Consider the following 24,999-nt stretch of genomic DNA (forward strand, 5'->3'; position numbering starts at 1 on the left):
GCCGAGTTTTTTAGCCACAATTTTTTTCGTGGCTAACGTCAAATTATTTAATCACACTATTTTCGTGGCTAGCTCACGTTGTTTTTCACATACAATTCGTGGCTAATTTGTGCTAATTTGCTCTAATTAAACAATTTTATTAAATTAAAATTATATTTATATATAACATTAATAAAAAAATCAATTTTTTAAAAAATATAATATTTAACATTTTTTCATAAAAAATACTAATAATAATAATAATAATAATAATAAATAAATAAATAAAGTCTAAACTTGTATATATATAATAAGAAATAAGAAGAATTTTAACATAAATAAAAAAATTCTAACATCTTTTAGAGTAAATATATTTAAAATTTTAACTATTTCTTATTAAATACACTAATTAAATGTCTGATATATCACTAGATAGACTAAACATTTTATTACTATATTTTGATAACAAAAATTTGTATAGAGCCGTCAATTGGATTTTGGTTTCTTTATGTCCATAGTTTTTTCTCTAAAGTTCCAACCAACTTCTCTAAATTTATCACACGCCCTACATTTTCAGCACCAAAGACTTTCCAATTTACAGCGTTGCTTTACGGACCATTACACCTACCAATAAATTCGCACCATTATCTCGACCTTGTCCATGCCCATCAAGTTCCATCATGACTTTTTTTTCATTATTTTTCAAATGTCAAATTTTATTTTGTGAGTTGTAATTTCTCCCGTAAAAATGTCTGCAATCAAATACAAAATTAAATAAAAGAAATAAACTAAATATTAGAACTCAAAAAATTATGTAAAAAAATTGAAATTGCATATACGTTTGACATTTACAACTAAAAGATCATTATAATCTTTTCTAGTAGGTATAGTTGGTTGAGACTTATTTCATTCAAATTTTCTGTAAATTCTTCATTATTATAGTTCATGGACTAACACGAGTTATTATTGTAAATTTTGATGTTCAAATTAAGCCAATTGTAATTTTAAGAATGAATTTGAGCCTGGCCTCAAATTTCAAAAATTAAATTAAATATTAACTCTATATATATAATATGATAATAATTTTTATAATTATATTATATTTTTATAAAATATAATTAATCTTTGAATTATTTGGCAAACAAAATAAAATAAAAAATTTAAAATAATAACATATATAAATTTTATTTAACGGTAGCGATAAATTATTTTGCTCAAAATAAAGCACTTGTCTATTGCATGCAAATATCAAGCTTTTAATCTTTATATATATATATATAACTTATTTCCTTTCTCTTAAAACTAAAAGTAGAGGCAGCTTTTCATAATTATCCGAAGAGTGAAGAAGCTCTAGTTGATGTTGCCCTAACTAGTTGAGATTGAGATGTGTCCTTTTCAGCTTCTCCTTAATTAATTCACATGCATCACCAAGCCCATCATCATTATTTAACAACGATACCTGCCTATCTATATTACTCTCTTGTGTTGTTTTGTTTTGGACAGATCAGAACGAAGAAACCATTAATTAATTTCTCATCCAAAAATAATAATAATAATAATAATATATACCTAAAAAGTGACTTTGTAAGTGGTGACCCATTTTTCCATTTCTGTGGATCATGCACACACATTTCATTTATATATACATACACACATCTAAGCTAGCTAGCTGTGCAGCAATGTTATATATAATATAATATTATTATTACTTGATATTTGATTAATTCCAAAAACCAAAGAGTACTAGAAGTACAGGGTTTTGTCTAGTATTGTTGATTTGAGAGAGAAATGGAGAATAAAAGCATTACTACAAGTACTAGCAGTGGAAGTAATGGTGATGATGAGGGAAGTGAGAAGAGAGGAATGTACCTAGTTTGGGAAGACATAACTGTTGTGGTTCCAAACTTTGGCAATGGACACACAAAGAGGTTGCTTAATGGCTTGAATGGGTATGCTGAACCTAACAGAATCATGGCTATTATGGGTCCTTCTGGCTCTGGAAAATCCACTCTTCTTGATTCTTTGGCAGGTTTTTATTCTTTTTTCATCACTCTTTGCATTTCCATCTTTTCATCAAATATAATAATAATATTCAATATTCATTCATATTTGCTTCTTCATGCCTTAGCTTTCATGTTCGTTATTATATATACTTCTATTTTGCTTTTTATATTATTATTATTATTATTTTATTTTATTTTTTTACTTTCCATTGGGAAACCTTGCATTGGCCAATATGCATGTTGATAGAAACACTCTATAATTTGTCTAAATTATGATATAAAAGTTTCTAAACATCCTATTAACTATTAACTACCCATTTGCAAAAACCTTCATTTTTTTTAGTAACTTGATTAATGATTATCATGTTCATTGTTTCAATTTGCATGCTTCTCTTAGATGTGATTGTGATATGATTCAAATCATCCTATGATAGAATAGAATAAAATAATGTACTTTATTGAAAGGTGATAAGTATGTCTCTTTCTCATATATTTATTATTTCAAATGGTGGTGGGGTTAGTTATTGTTATCTCCCAACGAGATGGGAATGAATAAATTACCCTTATAAAGATTTTCTTCAGAAACTTTTACCATTGACTATCTATTTTAGATCAAAGACAAATATTTTTCATATTAAATTATAAAGATTTTCTTCAGAAACTTTTACCATTGACTATCTATTTTAGATCAAAGACAAATATTTTTCATATTAAATCATCAAATCATGCAATTTTATTTGATACATTGACACCATACTGCAAAAGTTGAATATTTGTTTAGATAAGTTAACAAAAATGGCTTTCATCTTTTTGTTCTTGTTTTATTCTCTCTTTTTTTTGGGGGGAGGGAGTTTGTTGTTTAAAATTTGTTTATTTAGATTCTAATATAAAATTAACGTAAAAAGTGGATGATACATTTTTTCTCTAATTTTGATGCACTGTCAGTAAAAAATAGTTTTACTCGTGTATTTAATTACGTAATGTCACATCAGTAAAAATAATTATATTTTATATTGACCACATGAATGATCATCTAAAAAAATAGATGTAATTGCATAACTGTGTAAAACAGACCCAATAGTCTTTCTCTGTAGTTTATCATGTTATTAAATCATGATGTTCCATTCTACCCTGCCAAAGAGAGCCCCATAACATGTCCTTGCATAGATAATTAGGGTGTAGGTAATTAATTGTAGAGGTTATTTTTTAAGTGCCAAAAATAGTATAAAATAATACTTTGATAATATTAACTAAAAATTTTTTCAAAAACTCAACAAAACATAGAAAACAGTTGTTGAAAGTTAAATAGCATGATTACTATTTTTTACTATTAATAGATAAATAATGTAAAAATATTTTACACTATTAATATATATAAATTGATTATTTTTATTCTATAATAAGCAATAATAATTTATACTACCTACAGGCTACAGATTCTTTTTTATATAGAATAAATGAGCAATATATGAAAACTTAAAAAAAGTATCCTATTTAATTTGTCACTTCATTTAATTTCAAAGAAAATATTCTTCCTTGGCCTTTCTAAGATAATTATTTAAAGTTTTAACATAGCTAAAGTTAGCCCTACCATCAACTGTCCTCATTTATTTATTTATTTATTTCATGGGATCAAACAAAGAATCATCTCTATCTGGATGAACATTATCTTAGAAAGCATATTTCATTTATTATTGAACATCTACCCTTGGTAGAGACGGTTGCAAGTAATAATAATTTCACTATTATTTGTCATGTATTTTGGTCACCAAGGGAAAAATTAATGCTTATGCTTTAAATGGAAATTAAATATAAAATTATTATATTGCCCTAACAGTGGCCTCGCCGAAAATGTTCTGTATAATTATTAATTAAACATGCACTACTAAAAGAAGTTAAGGTAGGTGGAGATTTTCAGAATCATGTGTATCGGACGGTAGGCTCTACTAATTGATTTAGAAATTGTTGGATGGTGATGATGAACAGTTACCAAATTCTTAAGGTGTTATTAATAATAAGAGAAATATTTTCATTAATTATAATAAAGCATAGTTCGTTACATAGCATTGATATATATACGAAATAGGTGTATGTACAAATTATAAATGAATTATGTTATGCGTACACCAAAATCAGCTACTAAAATTAGCCACCAGTATAAAATACATGTTAAAATATAAATATACATTAAAAATAAATTAAACTACACATATATTTGTACACAAATACACTGGTGATTAATTTTAATTTAATGTACAAATAACATTTTTTATTATGAATATATATGGTGGCACATTAACATCCTCAGATTATTATTGGAATTATTGATTACAGGTAGACTCGCTAGGAATGTTATCTTGTCTGGAAATGTGCTTTTAAATGGAAAGAAAAGAAGATTGGACTATGGTGGTGTTGTAAGTAACTATGATCACAATATATATTATTTTTGTATATTATTCCATATCCTTCATTTTTATATCTTATTATTTCTTTTTGGGAAAAATTTTGCCACTTTTTATTTTTGATATTGGATTAATAACGATATCTTTTCGAATTAGGATATTAATTTCAAATATGAAACGGTTTAATTTGTTGTACAAAAATCAAACTCTCAATTTAAAAAATACCAAAAATTATAATGTCAAAATATATCGTCCATCTAATTTTCACAGCAAAAAAAAAAAAAAAACGAAAATTTTGCATAACTGTATCTGGCCATCATATCTTTCGTACATCTACATGTGCATTAATTAAACAGATGTATAAAAATTGATAGTAATAGATATACTTGAAAGTTTGTTAGTTGAAGGTTTGTTCAATCATGTTAGAAAAGAAAATAGTCACTAAATTAATTATCTATATTAAATACTATTAAAATATAAAATATATAATACAAATAAATTAAATAATACATATATTTTTATATAAATTTATGGTGATTAATTTTTATATCTACTATGTAAATGATTATTATTTAAAGAACTAAAGTGATTGGACAGTTATACAAAAAGGGTTTTTTTATTAGTATATCAAGAAAAAAATAAATAATTTTTTGTTATATTTTAATTAATCAATATATTATTTTGTTATGTAAACATTCGTACTATAGGCTTATGTGACCCAAGAAGACATATTGTTGGGAACACTAACAGTAAGAGAAACAATAAGTTATTCAGCAAATCTAAGGCTTCCATCAAGAATGAGGAAAGAAGAGGTAAATGAGATTGTAGAAGGAACGATAATGGAGATGGGTCTTGAAGATTGTGCAGATAGGGTTATAGGGAATTGGCATTTGAGAGGAATAAGTGGTGGAGAAAGGAAAAGAGTAAGCATAGCAGTTGAGATATTAACAAGGCCTTGTCTCTTATTCCTTGATGAACCAACCACTGGCCTTGATAGTGCCTCTGCTTATTTTGTTGTTCAAACTTTGAGGAACATTGCTCATGATGGCAAGACTGTAATTTCATCCATTCATCAACCAAGTAGTGAGCTTTTTCAACTTTTTGATGATCTCTTCCTGCTTTCTCGAGGCCAAACTATTTATTTTGGACCAACTGAAAACTCACTCGAGGTACATATATATCTATTAGGTTTAATTACTACATTGCTCTATGTAGTTTTATTAAATTTTTATATATATTTTTTAATTAAATCTTTGCACTATTTTTAATTTTATAATTAAATTTTTTCGTATAAAAAATGTTAAGATTAACAGAATATTCCTCCCAAAACATATATAATCAAAGTTCTAATTAATTTTTGAATTGTGAGTATCTTTAATTTATAAAAAAATATTCTATTAATTTTAATATTTTTTTATCCTGACAATGACTTAATTATAAAATTAAAAATAATGTAGAGATTCAATTAAAAAAATTATAAATTTAATAAAATTATAAAAATTAATAGAATAATTAAATCTATCTATTATTATGATTCATTTGTTATTACACACCAACAATTGAGAATATGTAGAGGTAATAAAATAGCCTAAAGATTATTATAAATGAGAAAAAATAACATTAAATACATTGAAAAATTAGAAAACTTTCACTCCTACTTTCTTAGTTGGCAACCAAAACAAAAAATTTGTGTTGTCAAATAAGTATTAGAAGATGTATTTTAAACTTTTGAACCATAAGTTATGTACGTTGTTTTAACTCTTGAGTTTTAAAAATTAAAGAAGAATGTTAGGGACTTAACACTTTTAAAGGGAGAAAAAAGGTATAAAATTAGTTAATGTTGGTTCAAATGTAAGAAAAAAGTGTTGCTTACTAATATTTAAATTCTCTAAGTTTTAAATTTCACTTTAGAGAAAAAAGTGTGATCTCTCACTATTTATTTTATAGATAGAATCAAGAAAAAATATTTAAAAAAAAAGATCATACTTTATTTTCTAAAATAAAAATTTAAAATTTAAAAGATTCAAATTCTTTCTCTTTTGGAAAATGCACAAATTGGCTTTAATAATTTAAAATCATATAAAACAACCACTAAATGACCAAAATATTTGGAGATTGACTTGCATGTATTTTTAAAGTTAATAAAGTATGTATTATCGTCGATGGACAATGCAAAATGAAATAGAGTTATTTCGTTATTACATGAGGTGAAATATTTATTATTTTTTTATTTTTATATAATTATTATCAATTGTGCTTTATTTATCATGTATTCTACTAAAAGCAGATGAAGTTTCGTTCTAAAAATTGTTATCTATATGACAATCTTTCATAAAGTTTTACTCTATTTATCTACTGTTTACTATCATAAATGACCAAATTGATAATTTTTTTCAGGGACTAATTAATTCGACATTAATTCTTCGAGGATCTAATTTATCATTTTACTCAATTCTTTCCCTCTAAACATATTTTAGAGGAAGTTTTGGTGAAAAATTCATATTAAATTTTTTTCAATATTTTGGATGTGTTTAGCTTAGGTGCTTAGAGCCTTAGATCACAAAAGCCTATTTTGATGAGAAAAATGATTTTGTCCATTTATTTGTGCAGTTCTTTGGGAAAGCAGGGTTCCCATGTCCAAGTAGAAGAAACCCTTCTGATCATTTCCTCCGCTGTATTAATTCAGACTTTGATACTGTCACAACCACCATCATGGCCTCCCAAAGAATCCATGTATTATGTTCTTTATATCATAATTAAATCATCACTTCCCTTGATTAAATTCATTGAGTAATTAATTAATTTAATTAATATTATATTATTATTATTATTATTGCTTTTCATCTTCAGGAACACAACTCATTAACACCATCATTAGGGAACTTATCAACTGCCGCAATCAGAGCAAAACTCATTGAGAGATACCGTTGGTCTGAGTATGCAACCGCCGCAAGAACTAGAATCAAACAAATCTCCAACTTTGTAAGTTATTTCTTTATCCTTTCTATCTCACTTTTTAGTATATTTTTAAATTAATACATTTAGATACATTAATTCAAACTTCAAAGATTCATTAAAAATAAAAAGTGATGGTAATGAACTTTTAGTATTTTGTATAATACTACTAGGAGATAACAATTGAAAATTATTTTATTTTATTTAATTTAATATTTATAATTAAACCTATATTATTCATAATTATATACCTATTACACATAATATTAATCCATTATTCAAGCGGTAATTAAGAAATATAAAATAAAATAAATAATAGTTAAAAAATATAAAATAAAATAATTTTAGATCTTTTTTAGATTGATTTTTTATTGCTTTTCGAATATTTTTGTTTCTAGTAGAAGGAGTAATTTAATTTAATGTCAAATCATATATAGCGAGTAAAAAATTATAGATATTATCAGTATTATTAGAATTTAACTAATATATATTTTTAGAACACATGTAAAAATTACTAATTGAAATTCTTTTTATAAAAAAAGAAAAAAACATACAAAGTTAAAGTTTCAAATATATTTGTATGTATTTATTGGATTAAAAAGTTTAAAAATTTTATAATTAAAAATCTTTAAGACACATTTTAACTAAATCATCATTATTATTATTACTCCAGGAAGGATATGATGGTGAAAGCAAAAGCAAGAATGAAGCGAAATGGTGGAAGCAACTAACAACATTGACTCATAGATCTTTGGTGAACATGAGTAGGGATGTAGGATACTATTGGATAAGGCTAGCAATCTACATAGCATTATCTTTATCTGTTGGAACAATCTTCTTTGATGTTGGAACAAGTTACAGAGCCATCTTTGCAAGAGGTGCATGTGGGGCTTTCATTTCTGGTTTCATGACATTCTTGTCCATTGGAGGCTTCCCCTCCTTCATAGAGGAAATGAAGGTGTTTTATAAAGAAAGGCTTAATGGATACTATGGAATTAGTGTCTACATTCTATCAAATTTTCTCTCTTCATTTCCCTTTGTTTCAATGATGTCCATTGCCACTGCCACCATAACGTATTATATGGTCAAGTTTCGTCCAGAATTTTCACATCTTTGTTACATCACCCTTGATCTTATTGGCTGCATTGCGGTTGTGGAGAGTTCCATGATGATCATAGCTTCATTAGTTCCCAACTTCCTCATGGGAGTAATAATAGGAGCAGGATATATTGTAAGTCATATAATTTTAAAAGTAAAGTATTAAATTTGTCTCTATTATTTTCGAAAAGTTTTAAAAATATTTTTAATAAGTTTAATTTTAATATATTGGCAGTGCAGTTACATCTGTTATTTTAGATGACCATTCACACGGTCAATATAAAATATAGTTATTTTACTGATATGACATTACATAATTGGATGCACATCTAAAACTACTTTACTTTATACTGACAGTGTATGAAAATTAAATTCTATCTTTAATATTTTATTTGTTTTAATTTTGTCCCTAACGTTTTCGATAAATTTCAATTTTTTTGCTAACATTTTCAATAAGTTTTAATTTTATCCTTCTAACTTATCTAATATATTAGAGACGAAATTAAAGCAAATTAAACATTAAAAATATTTTTGAACAAAAAGTATCCTTTATTCTAATTTTTACCATTTGAACATAATTATTATTAATTACTTGTTGTAACATGGGTGCAGGGTGTAATGATGATGACTGCTGGCTACTTCCGTCAGATCCCTGATCTTCCCAAATTCTTCTGGCGTTACCCAATTTCATACATTAATTATGGGGCATGGGGATTACAGGTAATAATAATAACTTCATCAGCATCATTACCATTATAAAAACTCTTAAAAGTATGTTATGATCAAATGAACATAAAAAAAAAACAAATTAAATGTATCCATATAAAAATAAAACGACAATTATATCCACGGAAGATAGTTTCTGTGTGCCGAAAATACCCTAACGGACCAATTGTGTAATCAACGTCCGGGTACTCTAAGCACACGGAAGCCATCTTCTCTAGTTATAATTATCGTTTTATTCTTATATGGATACATTTGTCAGCATCTGTATCTTTTATAGGTACAAATGGTAATTTATTCTAAAAAAAAAAAATAACTTCATCAAATGGAGGCTTGTACTAATGGCATATCTCGTGCCTCCGGAAAGATCCCACTCGGGTTCGAGCTGTCTGAGCTAGATGTGGGTGTAATTGTGTGAACCCTTAGTATTGTGTGTGTGAGTGCGTAAGTAGTGTAGGTGAGTATTGTAATATGAAAATTATAAAATGACAAATTATAAGTAGTTTACATCTCGAGATTCTAATGATAAACTGTAGTAATCTGTTATTCAACTCCAAAAGTGTTTAGTTCATTTCGTATTGAATAACCAGTTGACTCACATGATCATTACTATTTGTGGGAATTACACTTCATCTTGATAGTAATGAGAATTTATGTACAATGCAAAGTGAGCACATGTATCATTATTCATTCGACTTACCAAATAATGATTCTTGGGGATGCAGGGAGCATTCAAGAATGATTTGCTTGGGCTGGAGTTTGATCCTCTAGTACCAGGTGGTCCAAAGCTGAAAGGAGAAACCATACTCACAACCATGCTTGGCATGAGAATTGAATATTCAAAATGGTGGGACTTAGCTGCTGTCGTGTTCATCCTCATACTGCATAGAGTTCTCTTTTTTATCATTCTCAGATTCAAAGACCCCGCTTCACATTTCCTTTATAGTATCTATGCAAAGCAAGCAATGCAACGCATCAAGAAGAGGCCATCTTTCAGGAAAACACCATCTTTCTCTTCAAAGAGGCACCAAACACTGCATCCCTTGTCTTCTCAAGAGGGTCTCAACTCACCAATTCATTAAAGATACAACAATCACACAACAACATACTACTGATATTGTATCAGAACCCTTGCAAAGCAAAGAACTTATACAATTTACAATTTACTTATTTAGAAACCAAAAAAGACCAAAACAAAACGTTGAAATATGTCTCTTATTTCATTATCTACAATGAAACAGATATATAAGGAAAATAAGTTCACTGAAGTTATATATTATGTACTATATATCATTGGTGGTACTGCATTATACCTGAGTATCATTACGCTTTGAAAAACCCATCTGCGACATATAGGCCATTTTCTATGAGGGGATTCATATTCACTTGGTATCTGTTTCTTATATTCTTCTAAGTTTGCCTGTACTGAGAACAAAGGCCATTTACTTGATTGTAACGAATTATGTGAAAGAATCATGCATAACTGCATAGTAAACAATGGATATAACAGATGTAAAAGAAAAAGAATATTGGAAAGATACAAGGCCAGAGAAACTGCATAATATCTTATCGAAGCCATGAAATTCTTATATATTCGACTTGAACAATTTCTCTGTTTCATAAGTTTACACAGCTAAGCTAGTCATTTGAGTCAATTCAGGAACCATCTAGAGTTACAGAAGAATAAGACCATGTGTGCAGCACATACACTTTTCAAAGGTGGTGCAATCATAGGTCACCTTCAGCTGGTACGGTGTACAGTGGATCAAGCTTGAAACAGAAAAGAATGTAAGTTTCTTTTAAAATTGAAAAAAAAAAAAAGAAATATATCAAATGCAGCAGAGGCAGAGTGCGTGTGCACCGCTAGGGTTTTGCAGGCAGAGTCGTAGTTAATAATATATGCAAACTGCATCAACCTTTTCACGGTTTCTTCTCAGTGGCCTCTCCATTTTCAACTCGATTATCAAAACCATGGTAGGGAACTTCGATCATTGGCTTGGGAATCGGCCGATCTTGGAAATCCTCAGGAAAGAATTCAAAGTCGGGGCCAAAGTTGAACTTGACCATGCAGTTTGGTTCATTGGGGAGAGTATACATTGAAGCAGCAGGGTAGTATCGACCACCAAAAAGATCCTTGAAAGCTACACCTTGGCACACGCCATTTTTGAAGAAAGATATCTCACTTCCTGCATACAACATGATATTTGGAATCAGGTGATTTTTATAAACATCGAACACTTAGAATACAACTTACAGCAAAGGAAATTCAAAATTTATATTATAGGCAAGGGAATTTAATTTATAACAGCACAAGCAATGACACTTACAAAATCTGATTTGCTACTACAGTAACCAACAAGACAGAGCAAGCACACCTAGTTTCCAATAAGCAGATATTCAGTCTGCGGAATTCAAAAAGGAATGTGATTATATCTATAGTGTATAATGAACCAAAGATGCAGCATACAATCAAATCCCAGATCCAAAAACAATTATCATTTGCCTAGATTGTATCTAATTGCGTTTTGTCTAACAACTCCATTAACAGCCATAAAGAAACCAATAAATTTACTGTTCTGCATTATTAACCACTTCCAACCAATTTTATATTGAGGGTCAATCAATTAATGTATCCACAAAAATTATGTGCCAATTTTTACATACATCCTGGTTCTTGGACAAATCTAGCTAAGCAATACCATCAATGACCTTATTCCAACATTGCAGTCTCATATCTCCTATATTTCCCAAGCGGAAAAAGATTCTCTAAAATGAGGAGATTAGTAAAATGATAAAGTGAGATATTGATTACCATTGAACTTATAATAATCATAACGTATGCATCCCACTATCTTGAATCAAGGGTGATTAGACTCTCACTTTTTCACTTTACCAACCTCACTTTAGAGGAGCTTGATCCTTTGCAAAATTCTTCCCTTTTTTACCTTCTATTGTCTATTCCCAACCATAAGGAATTAAATGTAGAAAGGAGGGCCCAATGTAGTCTTAGATCCATAACTTACTATTCAAACTTTTTGTCAAATGGGAAGAATGACAATGTCTACCAATCCAATAGAGGAACAAGCCTAGCATTACTTCTAACACACACACACATTATCTTCCAAAGAACCACACTAGGCATTTTATGAGAAGGATTCGAATTTTTGACACAGAGGATATACCAATTTGAGCAAAGAATAGCAAGAATGAGAGAATTAAAAATGAAGCCATAGCAATATGCTTTTATGGCCACTGATATCAATGATGAAGGACGATATAACACATGGCATTCAGGAAGTTTATAGGTAAATTGCTTCTAAAGGTATTAAAAACAAAGTTCTTGCATCCACCTAAGGGAAAATAGTGGAGCCATATGAAAATTTCGTTGCCCTCACCTCTATAACTTATGGAGCACGGTCTAACGGACACGAGGTATGACACAACACAAGAATGTCGACACGCTAATTTCAAATTTGTTAGGTATAAGGACAGAACATATATATAAAATATATAGAATTTTGTAAATAAATTATAATAATAGCTTGAAATTTTATTGATATTAAAGTACAAACTAGCCTTTTGTTTTTGATGTGTTTTTTAATTATACAAAATATTTTAGATAACTTTTTGTATTAATAATTAATAATATACATTATTTCTAAACTCATTTCAAGAATATAAACCAAGAATGAGATTAGATATGCCAATACGCAATCATATTTGGGTGTGTCAAAGCATGTCTAGAGAAATACTTTTTATTTTTTATGAAGACAGTTTGACACAGAACACCAGCAAGTCGGACAAGTGTTTATCTGGAATATGTCCAACATGTGGACACAACAACCTAAAACAAGTGTCCATGCTTCATATCCTCTAACCTATAGTTTATAAAATTTTAGAGGATATTTTTCTGACTCTTCCCACTCTTGTGAAAAACAAGGGAAACCTCATTCAACAGTCAAATTTCACTCTCTTCCCTCTCATCTTTTCTTGGCTGTGAGGGGCACGCTTGGACAAAGTATCTCATCTCAGGTAGCTACTCTCAAAGTGTCATCACTGCCATCTATCTCTCATGTCTGCTTTCTTAATCTTAAGTGCCTAGTCTCTGTTCTGAGCAAAATCTCAGACTATTTCTGGCCACCTTCACACAAATAACAGACACATGCATTTCTGACTATTTCTTTGCTTGTTCGTGAGGTATTAATCGTTCACAGCCGTTAACTATGCAATGGCTGGTTGAAGGACTTCACTTTTTATTCAGTATGTTCTGCAGATCTGCTTTGTATATCTTACATATTTTTAAAATGCTTTCCCTTCTTCCATACCTGCTACCAATTTCCATTAAATGGCTTTGATTGAAAACATGGCAAGCTGTATTCTCCACATGCTTCCGAGTCTAGATAAAATAATGGATTCCATAACTCAATGTATCAAACCATTCACAACCATGCAGTACTACAAAAATGATTGAAAATCCTCCCCCTCCCCATTACCCTAAATCACAAACAAGTAATTTGGGCTAAACCACTAAGTTAGCAAAAATCAAGCATCCGTTGTTAAATACTAATAACACATCACATCCATCAACCCCATTATTCAGCCTTCATTCCCACTAAAAAACTGAAGTTCTAATTCACAACCCTCAAACACCAAAAATCACAATAACTAAACAGAAAACCAACTACACCAAAGTAAAAGATAACAGAGTTCATGACAAAAACAAAGAAAAAGAAAAGAAAAACCACTCACCAGGCACAACTTTGGGAGGATCTTCCTTAGCATCTTGAGCAACAACATATCTCTGTCCTTTATACCAAACCAAATGCAGTGGCTTTGGGGCATACTTCTCCCCTTCAGGCAAGTTGATATAGAAACCAATAACATCACCTTCCTTATACCCTTCTTCTCCATACTTCTCCCTCAGAGCCTTATGCACCTTACTCCCATCAATATCCCTATACCCAAAACTATTCCCATCGTAACCAACCGGTGCCTGCAAGTCACCTTTCTCAGTGGACCACCCCAACCGTGTGTGCCCTGTTTCCCCCAAATGCAAAACCCTAATTTCGAAGTACCACGCTCCTTCAACCACCCCTCTCGTTGCCCTCACCATTCTGTAGCCCTTCGTGCTCCCTGCCACCATTCGGTCCTCGCTCAGCTCAACCTTCTCCGCCTTGTACACCTTCGAGAGGCAGATCTTCATCTCCGCCGTGTCGTCGCTCTTGTCTGGGAACCTTGGCACCGGCGTTATAAGCACCGTGTCTTCGCCGTTTGCGCCGTGGTGATTGTTGTTATTGTTGTTAGCCTTGTTCTTCTTCTTTGATTTCTTCGATTTCGTTACCCACACATTGTTGTTCTTCTTCTTAGATTTCTTCGAATTCGTCCCCGTTGTTCCCGTGGCCGTTGTGGCCGGCGTTGACACGGCCGCATTGGCGTCGCCGTTGCTAGCTCCTTCTGGCAATTCCGCAGCTACCGGAGAAGATTCGATCTTAACGGTAACGGTTTCAGCGGTCAATTTGGAGAGCTGCTTCTGCTTCTTCGGTGGAGGTTCCTCGTCGTCCTCGTCGTTGTCACCGCCGCCGCCATCGTCTCTTGCAGGCGACTTCGGCGACTTCTTCAGGGAACCTTCGTCAGAGACGGGTTCGTCATCAGACATGTCGGAAGGGTCGGGCTCCGATCTGCCGTCGTTTTGGGCTTCCGTTGGCGTGTCGGAGGCGGTGCTGGTGGTTGTTACAGGAGGAACTTCGGCTGATTCCGTATCGGTGCCTCCTCCGGCAGCTACCGCGTCACTGGGAATCGCGGCGTCGCCAACGACGGCGTCAGCGGCAGCGGCCGCCGCCGCAACGGCAGCGGTGGTTGGTGCCCCGTCTTCTTCCTCTTCGTCTTTGTACGAAGCTTTTAAATTATCCATGGCGGTTCTAGGGTTTTTTCTTTATTTGATTTTATTTTTCGAGTGCAACTACTATGACTATGACTCTATGAGGTTCGGCGAAGAAACGAGAGCGCTTCCGATAACAGAGACACTCTGAGACTCAGAACTCTGAACTGACAGCGACAGAATATTCCTTAACTACTCAATTGGGTTGGGTTTCGTTTTTATGAAGTGTTTTGGATTGGGCTGGGCCTATTGTTTTTAGGCCCAATAGTGACTATCATAAACGAAAACTGGAGACCTTGTTTCAAAAAAAAAAAGAACAGGAAGAGACGACATAAAAACCATTGGCATATGTGGCCGAGGCATTGCACCAATGGCCAATATGTTGGCCTCTGTGAGGCCACATCTCAAGTTCGAATCCCAGCTATAGTTGGGTAGTGATAGAACTTTTAGTGTATGTGAGTGGATGTGTTATGTAACCTAGAATTGAGAATTGTCTATTCCATCGACAAAAAAAAAAAAAAAACCTATTGGCATGTGCAAATATCCCAATAACTTCGGATTAGGAGATTTGCTCATTCCGGATTTATTTACTTATTTTACTATTTGATAACTGAGATTTGGTAGCCAATATGTTATACCTCAAATGGTATAATCTTGACAATCAATTTAATGTATATTTTATATTTTAATATATATTTTATATAAATATTATTGATTGGTGGTTGATTTTTTATGTATATTTAACATCATAATTTTATATAAAAAAAGTATAGGATATCAACATATTATCTGTCAACTTATTGTCAATAATAATTAATTATTATATTTTAAACACATATATAAAGAGACACAGAAAATATATCTATAAAGACACTTTTATTAAACACAGTTATAAAAAAAATATTTTTATTAAACACATCCACAAAGACACTTCCATTAAATACAATTAACGTAGCGGGATTGTTTTATGTATGGCTCATCAAATTAGGAAGAGAGGTAATGAAATCAATATGAATCAATAATCATGCAGCATGGTGGTTTCCAACTTTCCATTCAAATGAACAATTAAGAAAGGAAGCATCTTTTTTTAGGGAGCCACTTAAATAAAGATGTCTAAAATGTCTTTTTTTAAAAATGTGTTTTAGTAATTAAAATTTGACATATATAATCGATTAAATCATGTTATTTTTGTTAAAATTAGGCTAGACAAATTGATTTAACCGAAAAAATGGTAAATCAAATTTTAAACTGGTCTAAATTAATATTATTTTTTTTATAAAAAATGACTACAATATCTTTATTATAGAATAATAGGGTATTGTAGTCATTCTCTATAAAAAATAATATTAATTTAGACCAGTTCACGATTTGATTCACCATTTTTCGGTCAAATCAATTTGTCTATTCTAATTTTGACAAAAGTAACATGATTTAATCGATAATATGTGTTAAATTTTAATTATTAAAAAACATCTTTATAAAAAGACGTTTTCAGCGTCTTTATCTAAGTGACTCCCTTATTTGTAGGGTGGAAAAGGGAATCATATATTCTAGTTTAGAAAATAATATACGGATATATATAATGAATAGAGGAGTGTTAGGGCCAGCAACTTTTGTGATTTGTAGCTATCAATGATATTTTTAATGGTGTGAGATTTTATCCAATAGTGTGAAATTACTTACTTTTCTTTTGTTGGTTATATGCTGGTCAAAATTTAATAAAGTTGTTGGTCCTAAACTTTTTCATATATGGTGTAACTTATTTTTCAATTATTATCATAGCATTACAAGTAGATGGTAATAATAATGTAGGTTGTCATCAAGATTATGTACCACTAAAATTGAATTGATTCTGAGCAATAACCAATGAGACTTTGATAGTAATGTTTCACATTGAGTTAGATTCTTGAATTAACCCGGTATGAAGTGTGAACAAATGTAGGTTCTTGAGCCACTGAAAATAAAGAAGGAAAGAAAGAAAATTGAGGAAACAGAAGACCAGAGAGACAAATTTGGTCGAGTCAATTAAAAATAAATGAATGTGAATACATATGTTTCTAACTTTGGTATAAGTCTGAGCGACTTTGAAGCTCTTAAGATTCTTCCTAAGTTCCTATTAGAAGAAAGTTGTTCCAGTGGCAGTAAGTCAAATAAGTACAACACAAAGAACAAAAACAAACTTAAATTTCAGCTACATTATTATCAATCTACACTCATATATATATATATATATATATATATATATATAAATAGAGGAAGAATGAGTGAGTGAGAGCCGAAAGGTATGCATAACTTCTCAGTTTTAAACCTCGGTTGTAAGTTGTAACACATAAAAAAATGGTATACAAAATTTGAGAGCATATATAGAGATAGATTTAAATTGGTTTGTATAAGATCGTAGAAAATTGAAATAGGAGTGGGAGGGTGGTTGGTTGACTGGTAATGCCGCGTGAAGACCTGACCAGTTAGTTGATTATAGGGGGCCACATTCAATTGAATTTCTTTTTGCTTTTGCTGCTGTCATATGCTAGGAACTAATTAACCACAATTAGCAATATGAACATCAATTATAATTTATAAATGTAGTAGTATATGATATGATATATGGTTTTCTAGCTACTCACCAAAAGATTTTTATTTTTCTGAGAATTTTTAAGTTTTCACAAGACAATAATTAAATTTGCTGTAGATCTAAATTCTAGTTAAATATCAATAAATTAATATATACATAAAATAAGATTCGAATCATCAACATTTATTTAAGTTAAAGAAAGAACAGATATTTATGGCCTTCAACTTAAACCAGTTACACTCCATCCTAATAAAATGATCGCAATTTCTAATTACTTTCAGTCTAACTCGAATTTACTTATTGCTGAATCCTTCAACTGATGACGACAAAGGAAGCAGTCTTGATCGACTACCTGAATGGTAATCAATTTTTGGAAGAAAACTTAAAAAAGAATCAAGACAAGTCCATACATAAAGGAGACAACTGATTTCAAGAGACTATTAATTGTACCAAGTTTATCACCAACTATCCAGTGTTGCCACAACCCATCAAGCATTAATCTTATTGGAATAAATGGGAGATTCAATTATTTTTCCCTAAAAGCATTTTATCTTTCTTTATTTTGTTAGATAAATGCTAATACTTTTTTAAAAAAAAAAAGAAATATAACATTTTTTTAAAAAATAATTTGTTATCAGAGATAATAAATTAATAGTTATATATTTTTTTTTTTAATCTTACTAAAATATGGTTAACATGAACACATTATCCTTTTAAATATAAATTATTAATATAAAGTTAAGATTTATTTAATATATATGTAACATAATAGAGTTTGTTTTTTGTATAGCTGTCAAGTTGGTTAGTTTGTTAGACATAATTATAGCACTATTAGTTAGTAATTTATTTTCCCTTTTGCTATATATATTGTAATTGGTACTCAGTATTCTGCGGTGGTTCTTTTAATCAATTATTCTCTCTTTTCACTTCTTTCTAATTCTTCTTCCATTACTTTAAATTTCAATGACCTGAGAGTACATCACCAACCTTCTTATTTTCTTATAATTATTTTTGTAATTCACTTGAATTTTAAGCTTGGTATCATTTTACATGGAAGATCCAACTATGGCAGATAATTTAGCTAATCCGAATGCAAGCCCTTCATCAAATTCCGCTGCAGATTTTGAGAATTTCACCGCTTTCATGCGTCAATTCTCTCAATTCCAGGCACATCTTGACAGATCTAGTTCCTCTTCTGCAATTTCTGATCCGATTAGCCCTTATTTTCTTCATCCTGGTTTGGCTCTAATTCCGCTTAAATTGACACCTCAAAATTATTATCAGTGGTCGCACAATATGTGGAGAGCACTCAGATCGAAGAACAAGGTGAAATTCCTCGATGGATCCATTCTAAAACCAGGTGAAGGTGATCCTAATTTTGAAGCATGGGATAGGTGTAACAATTTTCTCCTCTCCTGATCAACCTCTCTCTCAGCCCTGAAATCGCTAAGAGCGTGATGTGGATTAGCTCAGCTCCAGACTTGTGGAATGATTTAAAACGTCGTTACTCACAGGGAGATGTCTTTCGAGTTGGTGCGTTAAAAGAAGAATTTTATGCACTCAAACAAGGTGATCTTACTGTTACCTCTTACTTTGCTATGTTGAAAGCTATTTGGGAAGAATTAGAAAATTTACGTGCTATTCCTAGTTGTGTTGCTTGTGTTAATGGATGTTCATGTGGATTACGAATTGTTCGAGACTATGCTTCTGAGGAATATGTTGTCAAATTCTTAAAAGGATTGAATGAGCAATATTCAAATGTTAAATCACAAATCATGCTAATGAAGCCGTTACCTGAAATCAACACAGTACTATCTATGTTAACCCAACAAGAGCAAGAATTGAATTGTGACCCGTCAAATAGCAACATAGTGACTAACTCTTTAGAGGTGCAAACCTCAACTGGAGGCAGTTCATTTTCTGGAAGAGGCAGAGGCCGTGGACGAAATTCAGGCAGAGGAGAAAATCAAAAATCTTATAGTCGATGCTACACTTCAAAGTTTTGTAGCTACTGTTATCGAATTGGTCATTTAGCAGAGACATGCTATAAGAAAAATGGCTTTCCTACTCACCAAAAGCAGCGAGTAGCCAATCAACTTAGCACTGACGAGATAGTTGAGAATTCTAGTGCTGAGATTGCTGATTCTAACCAGGATAAAAAGAGCGATGATACAGTACTTGTGTTGACTCCAGATCAGAAGGAAACCTTACTAGCACTCCTTCAACAACCACGCATGCCAACTTCAAATAGTGTAAACCACATTACTTCTTCTGCCACCCTTACTCAACCAAAAGGTAGGCATTGTTTGAGTGTATCATCAAAATTTACTAAAACTTCTTGGATACTTGACAGTGGAGCTACTGATCATGCATCCTATATTCAAGAGTCTTTCAAAACTTTTCGTTATATGAGACCAGTTTTGGTAAATCTACCTGATGGTTCTACCACTACAACAAACATTTGTGGCACTGTGCAACTCTCTAAACATTTGATTCTTACCAATGTTTTATTCATACCTCACTTTAAATATAATTTGATTTCAGTGTCTAAACTCACAAAGTCATTACATTGTGAATTAAAATTTACTGATTCTTTTTGTGAGATACAGGTACTCCCATCATTGAAGATGATTGGGCAAACTAAAGTCATTGGTGATCTTTATGTGATGGATGCTCAACTTTGGAAACTAACTACACCAGAAGTTAACACACATTCTGTAAATGTCACAGTGCAGCAAGATTTAGGAACTCTATGGCATGCTAGACTAGGTCATTTACCATCCAAAAGAATGTCAATCATGAAAAATACATTTCCATTTATTGAATGCATTTCATCATCTCATGTTTGTGATTCTTGCCACTTGGCTAGACAAAAGAAATTGTCTTTTCCCATTAGTAATACACAATCAGAATATATTTTTGATTTGTTACATATAGATATTTGGGGACCACTCTCACTTTTATCTACTGCTGGCCATAAATATTTTCTTACAATTGTGGAAGATAAAACGAGGTTTACTTGGATTTATTGCATGAAACTAAAATCCGAAACTAGAGTGTTAGTAAAAAATTTTGTTCAAATGGTGCAAACTCAATTTCATAAAGTTGTGAAACAAATTAGAACAGATAATGGGATGGAATTTAAAATGAACTCCTTCTATAACTCAAAAGGAATATTACATCAAACATCTTGTGTTGAAACTCCTCAACAAAATGGAATTGTTGAGAGGAAGCATCAACATATACTGAGTATTGCAAGAGCACTTTTGTTTCATTCTAATGTGCCAAAATATTTTTGGCACTATGCTATGCAACATTCAATACATTTAATAAATAGACTACCAAGCACCTTCTTGAATCATCAAACGCCTTATGAGGCACTTTTCAAGAATAAACCAGATTTGACTCATCTCAAGGTGTTTGGTTGTCTTGTTTTTACTACCACTTTGAGTACTAATAGAAGAAAATTAGATCCTAGAGCTAGAAAATGTGTTTTTCTTGGTTATCAATCAGGAACAAAAGGGTCCATTTTGTTTGATTTAAAATCCAAAGAAATTTTTATATCAAGAAACACTGAATTTTATGAACACTATTTCCCATTCAAACAAATACCAAGCACTGATTTTTCTATAGATCAGCCTTCAATTGAATCATCCAATTTTGACCATTTTGCATTCTTTTATAATAACTCTGCACATACTTCTTCATATGAGCATACTCATGGCATAATTGCACCTCACACCATACACACTATACCTGATTTATCTGCCACTTCTACATCACCTATGGCATCTCTTCATGATATAACAGATTCTGCATCACCCGCCACCTTAGACTCAGCATCTGCATTGGCACCATTGGAACATTCATCCATTCATATTGAGTCACAATCTGCTGCACCAGTTTTGAGAAGGTCTGAACGAGAAAGAAAAACACCCTCTTATCTTAAAGGTTTTCATTGTTTCCATATTTCATCACATAGAGATCCAATCAATGCGGCCCAATTACCTTCAACATGTAAGTATCCCCTTTCTCACCATTTGTCATATTCATTATTTACTCCCAAGCACCAGGCCTTCACTTTTGCTCTCATAAATAACTCGGACCCCAAACACTATTCTGAGGCTGTTATGCATGATTGTTGGAGGAAGGCTATTGAGGCAGAACTCACTGCTCTTGAGCAAAACAAAACCTGGATCATCACTTCTCTTCCTCCTGGAAAGAATGCAGTTGGTTGTAAATGGATTTTTCGCACAAAATTCCACCCAGATGGCACTATCGAGAGGCATAAGGCACGTCTTGTTGCCCAGGGTTTCACTCAAATTCCTGGAGTCGATTACATTGACACCTTTAGTCCCGTTGTGAAAATGAGCACTGTGCGTGTTCTTCTTACCGTTGCAGCAGCAAAGAATTGGCATCTTCATCAACTTGATGTGAATACAGCTTTTCTCCATGGAGACCTACATGAGGACGTTTATAGAAAACTTCCAAAGGGGTTACAGTGTTCCAATCCAAACTTAGTCTGCAAGTTGACAAAATCTTTGTACGGTTTGAAACAAGCTAGTCGCCAATGGAACATCAAGTTGTCTGCTGCACTTGTTGATCCGGGGTTTACTCCATCTGAAAATGATCACTCGCTTTTTACCAAATCCACAGGTACAACTTTCACAGCTATTCTTGTTTATGTTGATGATCTTGTGTTAGCTGGAGATGATTTGAGTGAAATTCAAGCTGTCAAAATATTTTTGGATGATAAGTTCAAAATTAAAGACCTTGGCCTTCTTAAGTTCTTTATTGGGATGGAGGTAGCACGAAGCAATGCTAGTATTGCACTGTATCAAAGAAAGTATGCATTGGATTTGATCACAGACTGCGGTTTGCTTGGTGCAAAACCAGCATCTACTCCTATGGAGTACACTACTTCTCTGTCTAAGGTTTCAGGCTCCCATCTTCCTGATGCAACCATCTATCGTAGATTGGTGGGCAGACTTCTGTACCTTACTAACACAAGACCAGATCTCAGCTACTCTGTTGGATGCCTATCTCAGTTCATGGATTCACCAACTGATGCCCACTTGAAGGCTGCCTATAGGATCATCCGGTATCTAAAACAATCACCAGCAACTGGCTTATTTTTCTCTGTCAACAATTCTTTCACACTATCTGGTTACACTGATTCTGATTGGGGGGCTTGTAAAGACACCCAAAAATCCATCAGTGGTTATTGTTTCTTCCTTGACCAAACTCTTATTTCTTGGAAGAGTAAGAAGCACGCTACAGTTTCAAGGTCGTCCTCAGAAGCAGAATATCGTGCCCTTGCTAATGGCACTTGTGAACTCGTTTGGTTACTCAAACTACTAAAGGAATTCAACATTCTTCCTCCTCTTCCGGTTGATATCTTCTGTGATAATAAATCTGCTATCTATATTGCTTCAAATCCTGTTTTTCATGAAAGAACCAAGCATGTTTTTCATGAAAGAACCAAGCATGTTGAGGTTGATTGTCATGTGGCTCGAAACAAGTTCAAAGAAGGGGTTTCTAATCTTAGGCACGTTGTCTCCAGTGAACAACCGGCTGATCTATTCACTAAATCCCTTCCTCTAGGACCATTCTCTCATTTGCTTTCCAAGCTGGGATTACTTGATTTGCACAAACCACGTAATACCAGCTTGCGGGGGATGTAACATAATAGAGTTTGTTTTTTGTATAGCTGTCAAGTTGGTTAGTTTGTTAGACATAATTATAGCACTATTAGTTAGTAATTTATTTTTCCTTTTGCTATATATATTGTAATTGGTACTCAGTACTCTGCGGTGGTTCTTTTAATCAATTATTCTCTCTTTTCACTTCTTTCTAATTCTTCTTTCATTACTTTAAATTTCAATGACATGAGAGTACATCATTAACCTTCTTATTTTCTTATAATTATTTTTGTAATTCACTTGAATTTTAAGTTTGGTATCATTTTACAATATAAAAAATAATAGACTACTTATTTAAGAATGTTTGAGGGCGAGTAATTTTATTCATTCAACCATCTATTTTTTCCCCTCTTTATCCTATTTATTTAGCTTAAATAGATAAAATCCCTCAATTCATTAATTTTTTACTTAATAAAAGATAAAAGAATGTCTAACATTGCATTCTAAAAGGCTTACAGGGAATTTCATATAGAAATTGTTTTATAAAAAGAAATTGTTTTATAAAAATAAATAAATATAAAATAAAACAAAATCCGTTTGCTGAAAAATTCAATTAAGAGAGTCAAACAATTAGATGGCATCATTGATTATATTTATAGTCCTTAATTATTACTAGCGAATAGTCAAGGATTCCACGTTGGAGACTCCCAATTTTATTGGTTTGTGACATTATTCAGGTAAGAAAATTGTGTTAAGATGAGAAGGGTTTAATTAATATGAGTTTTAAGAGTATAAATTAAAGTTGGTAGTAATAAAAGATTGAGAAAAATTTAAAATAGTCCTGACAATTATCTTGAAAGACCACGAGGTTCTTGAAAAAAAAATTTAACTCGACCTCTGATAATTACTTCGAAAGGACAACGAGACTTCTGTGTCAAAAAAAAGTTAATGTTATTTTTTTGGCACAGAAGTTAATCAGTACCAAAAAAATATCAGGGATTGGATTGGGTGTTTTTTTTTCTTGAGAGTCTCGTTGTCCTTTCGAGATAATTATCAGGGTTTCACTCTAAAAGATTTTAAATAATTTATTTTAATAAAAATATATTAAATATATTAAAAATTAATTTTTTTTTCAAACTTAATTAATAATTTTATTATGTATTCTAAAAATATTAATTAAATTCCAAGAAAAATTGTAATCCCTTACAACCTAAATAACTTGATGTTATGGTAGACAAACTCTAATTACACACGTAAACATGTTGACATTAACATGATTTTTTTTAATCATAAAAATTTAATTAATATGTATCTTAAGAGTATATGATAAATTTATTATTAGTAAAAAATTTTAAATTTTTTATTTAATAAATATAAAATAAATATTTAAAAATTTAAATTTTTTTATAATTTTAATAAAAATTATAACCTAAACATGTGTACTTAAGATACAAAATATATAAATCCAAATTATAATAAGACTTGAAAATTTAAAAGTAATTAATATTTCATAAATGTTTAACGAGAGTCGTTATAGCATCAGTCTTATCAATTTATTATAGGTACAGAAATAAAGACATTTTATTGGTTTCAGAAATAAAGGACATTGAAAATTGTTTGGTTTAAAAGATCACTTTTTATTTTATTTTATTTTTAAAATCTTTTTATAATTTTCAAAAAGAAACAATAAAATTTTTGTTTTTTGTTTTATTTAAAAAAAATTAAAATAAAAAATAGTGGTATAAAA

General features: G+C 31.3%; 3 protein-coding genes across 6 annotated transcripts; 2 read left to right on the forward strand and 1 right to left on the reverse strand.

Moving 5' to 3' along the window:
* Positions 1-1,653: 1,653 nt before the first annotated feature.
* Positions 1,654-10,339, forward strand: LOC107629550 (ABC transporter G family member 15-like). Its single transcript, XM_016332367.3, has 8 exons — positions 1,654-2,008; positions 4,317-4,396; positions 5,092-5,553; positions 6,995-7,117; positions 7,235-7,366; positions 8,013-8,570; positions 9,050-9,157; positions 9,886-10,339. Exons 1-8 carry the CDS (start codon positions 1,768-1,770, stop codon positions 10,240-10,242), a joined length of 2,061 nt encoding a protein of 686 aa, XP_016187853.1. The 5' UTR covers positions 1,654-1,767; the 3' UTR covers positions 10,243-10,339.
* Positions 10,340-10,726: 387 nt separating this feature from the next.
* TRO (histone H3K4 methyltransferase TRAUCO) lies at positions 10,727-15,227 on the reverse strand. 4 transcript variants are annotated; one of them, XR_015907525.1, is made up of 4 exons: positions 13,910-15,226; positions 13,486-13,556; positions 11,488-11,535; positions 10,727-11,346 (listed from the first exon to the last, which is right to left on the reverse strand). XR_015907525.1 is itself a non-coding variant. In XM_016336146.3 (2 exons), exons 1-2 carry the CDS (start codon positions 15,069-15,071, stop codon positions 11,081-11,083), a joined length of 1,428 nt encoding a protein of 475 aa, XP_016191632.2. In that variant the 5' UTR covers positions 15,072-15,227; the 3' UTR covers positions 10,727-11,080. The 4 variants fall into 4 exon arrangements, 2 of the variants coding, with proteins under 2 accessions (XP_016191632.2, XP_020973787.2); XR_015907526.1 differs by lacking the exon at positions 13,486-13,556 and having other exon boundaries at positions 11,488-11,562; positions 13,910-15,225; XM_016336146.3 differs by lacking the exons at positions 11,488-11,535; positions 13,486-13,556 and having other exon boundaries at positions 13,910-15,227.
* Positions 15,228-19,067: 3,840 nt separating this feature from the next.
* On the forward strand, positions 19,068-23,294 carry LOC148569848 (uncharacterized). The gene is made up of 3 exons (XM_088506672.1): positions 19,068-20,114; positions 20,220-20,379; positions 21,244-23,294. Exons 1-3 carry the CDS (start codon positions 19,068-19,070, stop codon positions 23,292-23,294), a joined length of 3,258 nt encoding a protein of 1,085 aa, XP_088362798.1.
* Positions 23,295-24,999: the final 1,705 nt, after the last annotated feature.

This window comes from Arachis ipaensis, chromosome B3, assembly GCF_059453495.1.
Source record: "Arachis ipaensis isolate K30076 ecotype BB chromosome B3, ASM5945349v1, whole genome shotgun sequence".
NCBI classification, from domain to species: Eukaryota; Viridiplantae; Streptophyta; class Magnoliopsida; order Fabales; family Fabaceae; genus Arachis; species Arachis ipaensis.